Source organism: Podarcis filfolensis (genome assembly GCF_964270895.1).
Source record: "Podarcis filfolensis genome assembly, chromosome: 1".
Lineage (NCBI taxonomy): Eukaryota > Metazoa > Chordata > Lepidosauria > Squamata > Lacertidae > Podarcis > Podarcis filfolensis.
The window spans coordinates 30,049,198-30,063,297 of NC_139604.1; the positions used below are offsets into that span (position 1 = coordinate 30,049,198).

The 14,100-nt window shown below is 40.4% G+C and overlaps 1 protein-coding gene across 4 annotated transcripts in view; it reads left to right on the plus strand.

Moving 5' to 3' along the window:
- Positions 1 to 14,100, plus strand: part of DPP4 (dipeptidyl peptidase 4) — a 55,090-nt gene that overhangs the window by 8,626 nt on the left and 32,364 nt on the right. For all 4 annotated transcript variants that reach the window (XR_014539841.1, XR_014539842.1, XM_083577254.1 and 1 more), the window contains exons 3-12: positions 1,164 to 1,253; positions 1,751 to 1,842; positions 1,960 to 2,034; positions 4,474 to 4,526; positions 4,701 to 4,773; positions 5,853 to 5,973; positions 7,741 to 7,901; positions 8,852 to 8,955; positions 9,682 to 9,811; positions 10,338 to 10,382. Coding sequence is in view for 2 of the 4 variants with exons in the window: in XM_083577254.1 (XP_083433380.1) it covers positions 1,164 to 1,253; positions 1,751 to 1,842; positions 1,960 to 2,034; positions 4,474 to 4,526; positions 4,701 to 4,773; positions 5,853 to 5,973; positions 7,741 to 7,901; positions 8,852 to 8,955; positions 9,682 to 9,811; positions 10,338 to 10,382 (944 nt within the window). In the remaining 2 variants the exon portion in view is untranslated. The remainder of the gene's footprint in view (positions 1 to 1,163; positions 1,254 to 1,750; positions 1,843 to 1,959; positions 2,035 to 4,473; positions 4,527 to 4,700; positions 4,774 to 5,852; positions 5,974 to 7,740; positions 7,902 to 8,851; positions 8,956 to 9,681; positions 9,812 to 10,337; positions 10,383 to 14,100) is intronic.

Sequence of the window (14,100 nt, forward strand, 5' to 3'; positions counted from 1 at the left end):
GCTTTATGGCAGTAATATGTCTGATATATTTCTTATACCTAATTGTTCACCCTTTTCAAAAAGACCTGATATATTGAAATAAAGTACAATGCACTACATACTAAAGCTCAATCTGCTTTCTTTTTTCTTTTTTTGCAAGTTTGTTATGCATTTGGACACCTCTTAAGATATTGCAATCAAATTTATCAGGATGGTTCCTTAGATCAGGGAGCAACTGCGGTCCCTCTTCTGCCCAGTACTTGGCTACAGCTAGAGGCTACTTTGAATCAGTATGGTGGACTGAACCTTTCAAATCTGCATTGACTTTAACCAAATTATGCATGATGGTTCTTGAGATCAAAGAGCAGGTTTTTGCCTGTGTTTGGAAACAACTGGACACCATTTGGAATCAAAATAGCAGACTGAACTTTTTTCAAAACTGCACCAATTTATTTATTTATTTATTTTTGGTTTCTTGGAATTCCCAAGCAGCACTGAGTACAAGACTCTAGCCATCTATAATTAGCAGAGAGTGCCCAGCTCTGCTTGGGAATTAGTAGGAGAAAAAAGTAACTTGAATAATTTTTGAGTTTGGACCTAACATAGCAGACTCAACCTTTCAAAACTGATTTCTTGGTTTCTTAGATTTCTTAAGCAACACCATATATGATGTTGCTTGTTTTGAAACATCTCATTACTGGCATTACTCATTTGCTCATATTAAGTATAAAGTTTAATGGGAGCAGAATTTATATGAAAAATGGGTATAAACAGATTTGCATGTTTTTCTGCTGCGCTATATTTTTGTTCTTATCTTAGTCCAAAGTAGTACTTTGTACCTTTAGTACTTCAAAACAGTGCTGTGCCACTCATCACATTTTTGCCTTTCTATCTAGAAATGTTAGGTGATTTTACTATTCTTGGAATAATTAATGAAGGAGAGGGAAGTTGAACCTATAGATTTTTCTTTGACTTTTTCAGTAAGGCTTCTTTTTTGGTGGGGTTCAATCATGAGAGACCATAGTGATGGTACAAACCCCAAATCTCATATTATCATTGCAAGCATGATTGTAATCAAGGCATTTTATTTGCAAATGGTATATTCTGGGTTGGGCTACAAACAGATTTGCTTTTGATGATGACATCCAACACAAGCAATCTTGCCTTTTTCCTTTTGTTGACAGGTTCTCCTGACACCCGCAGGACATTTACTCTACAAGATTATTTAAGTGGTGATTTTCAATACAAATCTTTCAACTTACAATGGATTTCAGGTAATGGGCATGCATTTCTTGTCTGCATTAGGGCTACTAATGATACGTGATACAAAGAAAAAAAATTGTTTGCAAAATATGTGCAAACACAGAGAACGGGTACTGGGACATCTTTTTAATTTCTGAATACATTAACTATGTATTCAGATACAATGTTATTATTTATGATAATAATACTTTTCATGTTTATACTGCCTTTACTCCAACAGGAGCCTAGCGTAGAGGACATCACAAAAATACTAACAATGAGATTCAATAATTAAAAATATATAGAATCTAAAATAGAATTAAAACCAATGCTAGCTGATGACATTCCAATAAACATTCATGTATTAAATGCTTGGGCAAACAGGCAGTGTCTTTAAGTTAAGTTGAAGCAGCCTGGGGGAACAAACATACTTCCCCAGGAAACAGGAAGTAGGCATGGAGAGCTTGGTGCCCCATGAGTACTACTCATCGCTGAGTCTTACTGAATGGCTTCCTACATTTCCCCTTAGGAAATCAGTATCTCCACACGGCAGAAAACAACCTTTTACTCTTCAATGCTGATGATGGAACAGAATCTGAAATATTGTCAAATGCCACCTTAGTAAGTTTTTATGAATACCACATACTTCTGCCGTCAAAACAGCTACAGTTTGAGTATTTTTCTTTTATGTATTCATATATGTTTCTTTCTATTAATGCCTTTTTCTTTCGTCAACAGACCCATTACAATAGTTCAGAGATCATATTGTCCCCTGACCGAAAATTTGCTCTTTTGCGATACAGTTATGAGAAGGTACCAGTGACAGCCTACTTTCTCTTTTGTTTCATCTCTTTCATATTAGTAGAAAAGTTCCAGGTTTTGTATAATATTGATTCACTTGGGCCTTTTGGTATATCAGGACTGGGGAAATGTTTTTAACACCAACATGCTTTGGCCAGTTACTTTGCATTGCACACATCCCGCAGTGTAGTCCAGTGTTGGATATTTGTGTGGATTTTTTGGGAAAATGCAGTTGGGAGGGATGTTTATTGTAGTAGCAACAAGAGGGTGACTAATTGCTTTCTCGTTCATTGGGAAAATAGGGAGATTCTTTGGGGTGGGCTGTTGCTGCTGGCATAAACAATTAAATGAATATATTTACTTCAAAAATACAAATCAATTTTGCTAAAAAGGGCGGGGGATAGTTGCTGATAATACAGCTGCAGCTATAAAGAGGTATAAATAATAATTAAGTGCAACAAGCACGGGCAACTAAACCTTACTTGCTAAAAAGCTTATTGTCTCTCTTCACCCACACCTCTAGACATCTACCGGTATGCTTGATTTTGCACTGAATGTCGCACTGCTATTTTAAGATTAACATATTGCCAGCAATAACACAAAGGTCCCATGCCTATCTCTCCAGCTCCATGATAGGCAGAGGGTAGGGACTCATTCCTGTCAAGCTCATCTTCATAGTCTAGTAGTGTAAGGGAGTGGGGAACTAGCAGCACAAGTCTTTAAATTGTACAGTCGTACCTTGGAAGTCGAACGGAATCCATTCTGGAAGTCCGTTCAACTTCCAAAGCATTCGACTTCCAAAGTGGAGCTTCTGATTGGCTGCAGGAAGCTCCTGTTGCCAATTGGAAGCTGCAGAAGCCCTGTTGGACTTTCGGCTTTGGAAGAACATTCAAAAACCAGAACAGTCACTTCCAGGTTTCAGTCGTTCGGGAACCAAAATGTTTAAGAACTAGGCTATTTGAAAACCAAGGTACGACTGTACTCACAGAAGCAGTGACCAAAAATGTAAAGCTGCAGGATATATGAATAGGCAGATTTGGCGGTGGGGGAATAACCTAACACAATGTAAAAGTAGACAGTACGGAGCACTAAATATTGCAATTTTCTGGTATACAAAAATAGTTACAAGACCATTCTCATCGAATAATTTGCTGTGGAGTAAACTAAAGGGACGCGGGTGGCGCTGTGGGTTAAACCACAGAGCCTAGGGCTTGCCGATCAGAAGGTCGGCGGTTTGAATCCCCACGACGGGGTGAGCTCCCGTTGCTTGGTCCCTGCTCCTGCCAACCTAGCAGTTCGAAAGTGCAAGTAGATAAATAGGTATCGCACCGGCGGGAAGGTAAATGGTGTTTCCATGCACTGCTCTGGTTTGCCAGAAGCGGCTTAGTCATGCTGGCCACATGACCCAGAAGCTGTACACCGGCTCCCTCAGCCAATAAAATGAAATGAGCGCTGCAACCCCAGAGTCGTCCGCGACTAGACCTAATGGTCAGGGGTCCCTTTACCTTTAAACTAATAGGAAACAATATGACTGCTGCAGATAACGGGGTTGTGATGCAATCATGTCATATAATACAGGTAGATTTTATTAAAGTAAAAAAAATCACATTGGTTTAAATGGGAGGTTTCCCGCATGAGAAACTGCAAATATGCTTTGATTTCAAGTTTTCTATTTAGTGCTCTGGGAAGATCCACACCACACATTTAAAGCACATCCAATGCCTGCTTAAAACATCTGGCTTCTCCCAACAAATCCTGGGAAACACCCCCCCACCCCGCTTTTAAGCTACAGCTTCCAGTAACCTTAAGAAACTATAGTTCCTGAGATTCATTGGGAAAGTCACGTGTTTTAAAGGGATGGTGCAGATCAGTCTTAGAACCCCTCTCGGTTTTGTGTGGGTTGGCCATGCCCAAGCACATAGTCCCATGGCTGTGAAGCCATTGGTGCTAGAGTGCTCTGACCACCCTATGAAAGCTTTGGGTTGTGTGGGCAAATACACTTCCAACCCTTAGATGAGAAACCTGTTCCAGCTTGAGAGCCACATTCTGGTGGTGCGAAGGGCCAGAGGCATAAGCAAGCAGAGAAATGAATGTAAAATGTTGTATTTGTACAGTAGGCTAGCTTCAACACACACTCATGCATCCTTCCACCCTCCAGCCAGACAAGCAAGATACATGGTCAGAGTTCAAGAGCTCATCAAAGGCAGGCAGACCACAGCACAAGGGGTGCAAAGCAGGGCTGGTAATAGGGTGTTGCCCTGGGGCAAGGCCTGGTCAGTGTTATGAGGGCCAGATAACGATGCTTGGAGGTCTGCATGCAGCCCCTGCCAGAGACTTTGGTTTTAAGATTATATTAAATAAAATGTAGATAAGAAGAACATGATTAGGAAAAAGATTTTGAATGCCAGTTTGTCTTGGTGTTTTCCTTATGTGCAAACATTTCTCTTGCAGGTGTGGAGGCACTCATACAATGCGTCATACTACATCTATGATGTGTCTGCTGGGTCAGTACTACTACTACAACAACAACTGTGTTATCAAAGTGCTATTGTTACCCTACAAAGGGGTTTTTAGTTCATGCCAGACTAGCCAGACTATAAGAGTATTAGTAGTAGTATTAGTATTATGGTTGCTTTTTCCCTTTTTCTTTTACCCTTTGTGTTTTTCTTTTCTTGTAGTACCTTAGTACAGGTCAACCCAATTCCCGAGGAGATCCAGTACGTATCCTGGGCACCTGTTGGTCACAAACTGGTTAGTGAAACACTTGTAGCCAAACCCATACCATAAAAGTTAAGTGGCAAAATTCCCATTGATTTTATTTAAAGGCTCAGGATTGCACCCAAGGGCCTTTGCATATTGGCAGTAAGGTTTTAAATATTTCAAGTCCACATGTTTCTTTAAAAATAAATAAATTAAAAAGAGTGCACATATCTATATTCTGTACATTAGTTACTTTTCTGAGAATGTTGTACGTTCTGCTGGATCTTGTCCTTGACAGCAGATTTTACAGATTAAGAGCATTTTCATGATTTTTACTTCCGTTATATAGCATTCTTTTCCATTTCAGGTTTTGAAGAATTAAGGTTTTTGGGGGGAGGGGAAAGAAAAGGACAAGGTGGGAGGGGGAGGTTAAGCCAGGGGAGAAGGAAACGACATGGTCATTGGTCAGTAACCATTGCAGGCCACACTAGCTTCATTCAGATATGCCTAAATTATACCGAAGTCAACAATGTTCATAAGTGTGATAGTAGTTTTCATATTGTCACCATGTAGCCTAGACTATCAATTAGTTAAGCAGATGGCAGATTTGCATTTGAGCTGCATTCAGTTCCCTTGAATCATAACAGCTTAAAAAGAACCTGCTGGATCAGGCCAAAGGCCTGTTTTTGTCCAGTATCCTGTTCTCATAGTGGCCAACCAGGTGTGCCTTTGAAAAGCCCCAAAGCAGGACAATAACACTCTCCCCAGTTGTGAGTCCCAGCAACTGGAATTTGTAAGTATACAGTCTCTGACATTGTCCAGTAGACACTGGCATCCTTATCCTCCGTGAAATTATCTAATCTTTATGAAAATGATTCAGGCACCTCCTTCTCTGAAAATGGAACTAACGGTGCTCATTAAACTGTTCAGCGGGGGAGAGTGTGGTTTGACCCTAAATGGCAGCTTATAAATATTTTTAATAAATCATTAGGTGGTGGGTGGAAAAAACCAATCAGTGTGTCTACAAATGTGTCAAATGAAAGGGAAAAGAAGTCATTTGGTTGATATAAAGTGAAGAGCTATGCAGCTAGCATGGTGATTTAAAAAAAAATGTTTTTGTTTAATGGCAGGCTTATGTTTGGCGTAACAACATTTATGTGAAAACAGCACCAGATGCCCTCGCTGTGCAGATCACTAAAAATGGAGAAGAAAACAAAATTTTTAATGGAATACCAGACTGGGTTTATGAAGGTAATTGCCATATTACAACCTAAATACAGAATTTATAAGAGGCAGTGACTGTATTCAGATGCAACCACGGTTGTCTATAATGAGAATAAGCTGCTGTGACCCTCAACCTTGTGTTCTCCCCACTCATCCTCACACAAGTGGAGAGATCAGAAGCTTTTGTTTTTAAATTTGTGGCGACCCATAGCATGTGATAAAATAATCCCAGTCATGCTTTGGGTTTGCTCATTCAGCGAAAGAGCAAACTATGGTTTGCCTCAGATTAGAAATGGAAACTTCTAATCTGCTTGCACTTGTCTGTACTGCTTATCAGAAGGGGAATGGGGTGATTCAGCAGTGAGATCAGGACTGCACAGGTGCACCAAGAGAGCCGTGAATTTGCTACCCACTTCACCTTGCCCCACTTCTCCGAATAAGTGGCAGTTCTGCTGCTGCTGCTGAACAGGAAGGGAGAGAAGGAAGGACACTGTTGTGATCCTCCACACCATTGTTTGAAGTGTTACTTGAAATGATTCTTGCATGATTTACTGACATCCAGCGGTTCCGATGCATTCACCACATTTCATGTACACAGGGATTCCTCACTCACTACTGCCAGTAGTGATTTGGCACTCATGATTAGTCCCTTGAAGAAGCACCTTTAATTTACTAGCCCTTGTGATGCACCTTGTGTTTGTATTACTTACACACACACACACAGAGAGAGAGAGAGAGAGAGAGAGAGAGCGGGGGCGGGGAGATAAAACAGTGCAGCATCCATGTAAACAGTTTTGCAAGCATTATCTTTGTTCCTATCCATCCTTTGGAGATATAAAATACTCAGTGAAAATCTGTTGTGCCCCCCACTTTTTGGTATTGGCAAATTCTGTTCCAAACGAATGCTGAATTTAATTGCAAAGCACGTTCCTAAACATTTTGGGCAATCTTCACTCAGGCCTAAACTACAGATGTGGCAGTGGCTCTGTTTTTAAATACCTGTTAATTCTGTTCCATGATGCCTTTTTTGTTTTGCTGCCTTCTGAGATAAATATGACTGAGAAAGAAAAGTGTTGGTGGTAGAGGGACTGCGGAGAAGTCACAGGTGGAAAAGAGAGTTGAACACCATTTCTCCTGCACATCCCTTTAACTTTTTTAATAGAGCCGTATATGTGATCCCATCTAATCTCAGGGGTCTTGCATTTTTACTCTGCTGTTCATCTGAAAAGACTCCCAAGGCAAATTGCACGTGATCAATGCACAAAAAATGGTCCCTTTTTGCAGGATTACAATATAAAAGACATAAAAGGGAAGAAGAAGAAAAAAGCAAACTCAGGCACTACTTCTTAAAGGCTAAATATGATATATTGATAATGTCTGGTATTTCCCTTACATTTTAAAAATGTTTGGCTTGTAACTGGCACTAGAACTGTTTTCTTCTCATTTGACTGTGCCTTATTAGGAAGGATGCATGTGGAAATGTTATAGACTAGGAAAGAAACAATTGTCTTTGGTAAACTGTTTGGATTTTCAGTGTCAGAATAAATGATGATTTTGAGTGCTAGCATTTATGTTAATTATTGAAGCCAGATTTTTATAACACATTTATTTCTATAAAAAGGCATTTCTGAGGCTTTGGTTATTGTGTTGGTCGCAAGACAGGGCAAGGCATCTGAATGTTAGCAGCTACAGTTCCATCTGAAATTATATACAAATTAATAAGAACAATGTTTCAGAGGCAGAAGCCAACTCTGCTACTATTGCTTCAAAAGAACACATTTGCATCTCTTTCAGAGGAAATGTTTGGCACCCATTCTGCTCTGTGGTGGTCTCCAAATGGCAGCTTTTTAGCATATGCAGAGATTAACGATACTGGAGTTCCTGTTACTGAGTATTCATTTTATTCAGAAGATACACTGCAATATCCAAAGACCATTAAAATCCCGTATCCTAAGGTCTGTGTTATTTATTAAACATAGTTGTTGAGCATTTTGATTAAGAGAATACTCACATTTAATCAGTTGCTGCTAACGAAAATATTGTCTGTCTCTCCTCAACAGCTTGCTGTGATTACTGCGACTTAAGTCAATAGCATCTGGCAGCATTGAAGTATTTTATTATCACTAGGGAAACAGGAAATAAGTGCAATTTAAGACTTTGGAATTTAAGTTTCTGAAATGGCTTGTCTTGGGGTTTAGTAGGAATGTGATAAGAGCAGATATTCATTGGCTGTTAGGTCTATTACCTTCGGAAAATGCATTTGAATGGTCTTTAGAAAAGAGGGAGAGAGCTTCCTTTCTCCTCCTCAGGATTCTGGGGCACTCATCTTTTGCATGTAAAATAATTGGGGTTATTGGAGACCTCTGTATTAACATGAAACTGGGCTTAGATCATCATATTGTCCTATTTACTACTCGGGATTGCATGCCTGAATGTGTTTGGCAATAAGTAGCTGGAGGCTCTTTTCTTTTTCAGTAAAATTGACTGTTATAGGGCATAAGCTACATGTTAGTTTGAATTGCATGTGTGGTTCCAATGATAATAGCATCCCCACAAGCCCCACAGAGCTGTTATTTCTCTCAAGAGAAAAAAACTCAGAATAAATAAATGAATAAATAAAAATGTCTGGGGTGAAATTCCATGCCTCTTTTTTGGAATGGAACAAAGCTTTAATGTTTTCTAAGATCAGAAAGAGATAAGAGAGACACATTCACCTGTAGTAACCTCAGAATTCTGTAAATCCGTAACTTACCTGGCATATTTCTGAATACCATGCTATTCTGAATTCTAACATTTAAATGTTGAGCTGAAGAGTAATTATTTTTAAGCTTACTGTGCTTTAATAAACGAGCATTGCTGTTATGTACAGATGTCATCATGATATAAAATGTATTAATTCTTTCAGGCAGGTGCGAAGAATCCAACCATAAGGCTATTTATTGTGAATACCCAGTCTCTTCCGCAGATCAGTTCCGATGAAATTGTTGCGCCAAGTAGCATATCATCTGGGTGAGTCCAAATAATGTAACAAGCCTTGCATTTGAAACTGCTATAACAGTTTCCTTTTGTTGAGCAACAATATATAATAAAGCAGAACAGAGCACTGATTAAAGACAGCAACGTAAATATAGTAAAAACTATTTCTGGCAGAAGTTTGATATGTAAAAGTTGTCTTTTCAACATTTTTATAGTTCCATGTTATTTGTTAATATTATAGCAAGCCATTATTCTGTCATAAGAGGTTTCCTATAAATAGTGATTTGCTACTGCTATAAGTGGAATTACAGCTTATCTATTTCAACAAGCTGGAGCAAATCTGCACACAATTTTTTAATGGCTCTGTTTCGTGAAACACTTAAGCTGGCATTTAAATGTGCAAGAAGGAAAGTATAACCCTTTTTAGCATCCTCTTTTGAATTGTGAGAATGTCAACAATCCTTGTTCAATGTTTTTAAACGTTCAGCCTAAGACTAGGAGATACTGTTTTAAGAGTTGCAGCCCAATGTCAAGGGTCCATTGGCAATTAGAACTTCATTGCTGCTTCATCAGGAGGGGTGGGGAAGCAGGGATAACATAGTCAGAGCATTATCAGAAGTCCAGATGAAATGTAGCCAGTATTGCAATTGTGATAGTGCTTTAATGCTCAGATAAATGCAAATGGTAGCTATGAGTTTTTAGAATTCAGGCTTGTGTACGTATATCAATAGATGCCTAGCACCATCTTATCCTTTCTAGGGATCACTACCTGAGTGTTGTAACATGGGTGACCAATGAGAGACTCTGTCTGCAGTGGCTCAAAAGAATTCAAAATTTTTCAGTTCTTGGAATCTGTGACTACACAAGTGGAGCATGGCAATGTCCACAGGTATGAAAGGGTAGGTTGGGGGTCAACTTTCCGAAGGAAGCCATTGGGAAAAGAAAATCCTGTCACTATTTACATTAGAGTAAGGGAGGGGCGGGACGCGGGTGGCGCTGTGGGTAAAACCTCAGTGCCTAGGACTTGCCGATCGTATGGTCGGCGGTTCGAATCCCCGCGGCGGGGTGAGCTCCCGTCTTTCGGTCCCAGCTCCTGCCCACCTAGCAGTTCGAAAGCACCCCTAAGTGCAAGTAGATAAATAGGTACCACTTTATAGCGGGAAGGTGAACGGCGTTTCCATGTGCTGCGCTGGTGCTGGCTCGCCAGAGCAGCTTCATCACGCTGGCCACATGACCCGGAAGTGTCTGCAGACAGTGCTGGCTCCCGGCCTCTTAAGTGAGATGAACGCACAACCCTAGAGTCGGACACGACTGGCCCGTACGGGCAGGGGTCCCTTTAAGGGAGGGGCAAGAAGGATATTGCTTGATAGGCACCTGTTATAATGGTGGATATCTCTTTTCTCTTCCCCTTTCAGGACAAACAGCGTCACTTCGAGAGTAAAACTGGCTGGATTGGCAGAGTAAGTACTATATTTCTGGGAGCCAAACTACATGCTACACTGCAGTCATGTGCAACGATATCTCCAAGGGTCCTTTTCCATTGCAAAGCATAGTTAAGAAGGTGCTTTTTGCAATGAGGCAAAGGGAAAAGGGAAAAGGGAAACTTTCCCCAGCTTTTTTGTCCCCTGGTGGAGTCTCAAGGCCCATATTTCTACCTTAAACATGGGTCCATAACACTAGTGGAGCTAATAGCAAATGAGAACATAGATGTTCCAGATGGAAGGACAACTTTGTCTTCTGCTACTTCATGTCATGCAGTTTAATAATCAATTACATACGACATCTATAGGAAGACTGGTCCATTCCACCTCCGCCCCCCATTCCAAGTTTCTTCAAGATTTTCATTTTTAAAAAATCCTTCCTAAAGGTTTATCATTTGCATTGGTCTACAAGGACTTGAGGGACGCGGGTGACACTGTGGGTTAAACCACAGAGCCTAGGCCAATCAGAAGGTCGGCGGTTCGAATCCCCACGACGGGGTGAGCTCCCGTTGCTCGGTCTCTGCTCCTGCCAACCTAGCAGTTCGAAAGCACGTCAAAGTGCAAGTAGATAAATAGGTACTACTCCGGCGGGAAGGTAAATGGCGTTTCTGTGCGCTGCTCTGGTTCGCCAGAAGCAGCTTAGTCATGTTGGCCACATGACCCAGAAGCTGTACACCGGCTCCCTCAGCCAATAAAGCAAGATGAGCACCGCAACCCCAGAGTCTGTCACAACTGGACCTAATGGTCAGGGGTCCCTTTACCTTTACAAGGACTGGAAGGTGCAGCTTAGAAGTAGGAAAGAGGTGGCTCTCCAGATGCTGCCAGACTCCCAACCCTATACATATCTCCTCAAATGTATTTCTAGTAGATTTAATGAGACTTACTCCCAGATAACCACAGAGCCTAGGACTTGCTGATCAGAAGGTCAGAGGTTCGAATCCCCGTCATGGGGTGAGCTCCCATTGCTCGGTCCCTGCTCCTGCCAACCTAGCAGTTCGAAAGCACGTCAAAGTGCAAGTAGATAAATAGGTACCGCTCCGGCGGGAAGGTAAACGGCGTTTCTGTGCGCTGCTCTGGTTCGCCAGAAGCAGCTTCGTCATGCTGGCCAGATGACCCAGAAGCTGTACACCGGCTCCCTTGGCCAATAAAGCGAGATGAGTGCCGCAACCCCAGAGTCGGTCACGACTGGACCTAATGGTCAGGGGTCTCTTTACCTTTACTTACTCCCAGATAAGTGTAAATGGGATTGCATCACTTTTCCTAACAGTGGAAAATGGAATAATAACCCTTCAGGTGCGCAGTTAGACAAGACCATTGGGAGACACCCATTCCAAATAATTGTGTTTTTTTAAAGATATTTATTGAAGTTTTACAAAAACATAAGTTTACAAAATGAAAAAAGGTCATAGAAAAATACATAAAAAAGAAAAAAGAGGAATAAAAATACAAAATACAAAAGACAAATAGCTAAAAAAGAAAATTTAAAAATAACAAATCCGTTTTTAGTAACTTTAAACTCATAAGCTTGTTTCCTTGACCTCCTCACACCTCCCCTTTTTGTGTTCCCATTTAAATAATCAAATCAGCAAATCCTTACCTTCTTTCGTTTATCTTAACTCTATATCTTAACATATTATAACTCTATATTTTCATCCATTTATCAATTCATTTTTTCATATTCTTATTAACTTTGTTGCTAATGCCACTTATTTTCAGTCCAACATCATTTTAACATTCATTAATTTTACAGTGTTTCTGAAGGTAGTCTTTAAATTTATTCCAGTCTTCTTCCACCAACTCTTCTCCCAGGTCTCGGATTCTGCCAGTCATTTCCGCCAATTCCATATACTCCATCACCTTCATCTGCCACTCTTCCATTCCAAATAATTGAGACAACAACACTTTAAATGATATTGCCACTATTTTTCTATCGTGAGGCCACATTTATGGCCTTATGTGCCCAACTTCTCTTTTTTTTGGGGGGGGGGGAGGGAATTGAGGCTGATAAGAGTATAAAATGCATGTGATATTTCAAGCTTTCCCATGCATATTTACAATTTTTAAATTCCTCTTGTCCCCTCCCCCCTGGCAAAAAAAAGAGCTTTCAAGAAACAAAGTGAGGAAGGAGACAGCAGGGATAAAAAAAAATCTACCCTACAAAGATGGGAGATAATCCCACCTGCTGTCAAACTTGATCAGGAAGACCTTACAGCTAACACATTTTGCTTCTACATCGTAAAGTATCAGTAAGTAAAGTGATGAGCAGACTGCATATGTGGCGAACAGTTATGCAAAAGGAAGGTGGAAAAAAACGAGCGTGAGTGCAATATAAACTAGAAAGGAGGGAGGATAATTGATTCCCCCCCCCATTGTTGGATAATGTCCTTCTGCACTCCAACTGACAGAATTTCATCAGTAAAGCACAGCTACATTTCACTATGATATTTCAAAGGTTGCTTTCATGTCACAGGGGTGGGCAACTGTTTCTAGCTGGCAGACCCATCAACCCTTGCAAGCCATTTCAAAATCAATGCACACTGGTAAAGGCAGAGCACTCAGCAGGCACCAGCTGACCAGTGGCACTTGTAAAGTTGCAACAGGGCTTTGCAGGTGCAGCCTATTGGCTAATTAGCAAGCCTTGCTTTCATTCTTTCATTTAAAAAACCTTCAGTTATATAGATTCTCCACCAATGGCTTTGCATAATACCTTTGAATGTACAGCTATGGATAACAACAAGATTTATTACAGGAATGTTGTGGAGGCTGCTTAGAAATAATGGGAAACCGAAGTTAAGAAAGATTTAGAAGTATGGTCAAATTTGAGACTTTCCTTGTTAGGCCAAATCGCTGTTATTAAGATGAATGTCTTGCCGAGAATGTTGTTTTTGTTTCAAACATTGCAGATTTTGGATAAAATGGATTGTTTCAAGAGGTGGCAAAAAGACATATCTAGATTTGTCTGGCAGGGCAAAAAGCCCAGAATAAAATTTAAGATACTAACTGATGCAAAAGAAAGAGGGGGGTTTGCCCTGCCGGACTTAAAGCTGTATTATGAATCAGCGGCTTTTTGCTGGCTGAAAAGCTGGCTGCTTCTTGAAAACACAGACATTTTGGATTTGGAAGGGTTCAATAACAGATTTGGCTGGCATGCATATATATGGTATGACAAGGTTAAAACCCACCAAGGTTTCAAAAACCATATTGTTAGGAAAGCACTATACAATGTTTGGATTCGGTACAAAGATTTGTTGGAAAACAAAACCCCTAGGTGGTTGTCACCAATGGAAGCCAAGGAAGTGAAAAAAACTTAATATGGAATCCAAATGGCCAAAATATTGGGAAATTATAGAGCATGAGGAGGGAAAAGTGAAACTGCAGAGTTATGAGAAATTGAAGTCCAAAGTAAGAGACTGGCTTCATTATTACCAGATAAATGAAGTTTTCAAATTGGACAGGAAAATTGGCTTCCAGGTGGAGAGGTCAAAATTAGAAACAGAGCTATTGGAACCCAATACTAAGAATCTGTCAAGAATGTATAACTTGCTGTTGAAATGGAATACACAGGATGAGACGGTTAAATCAGCTATGATTAAATGGGCACAAGACATTGGTCATGACATTATGTTTGCTGACTGGGAACAGTTATGGACTACCGGTATAAAGTTTACGGCATGTAATGCCTTAAGAGAGAACATTA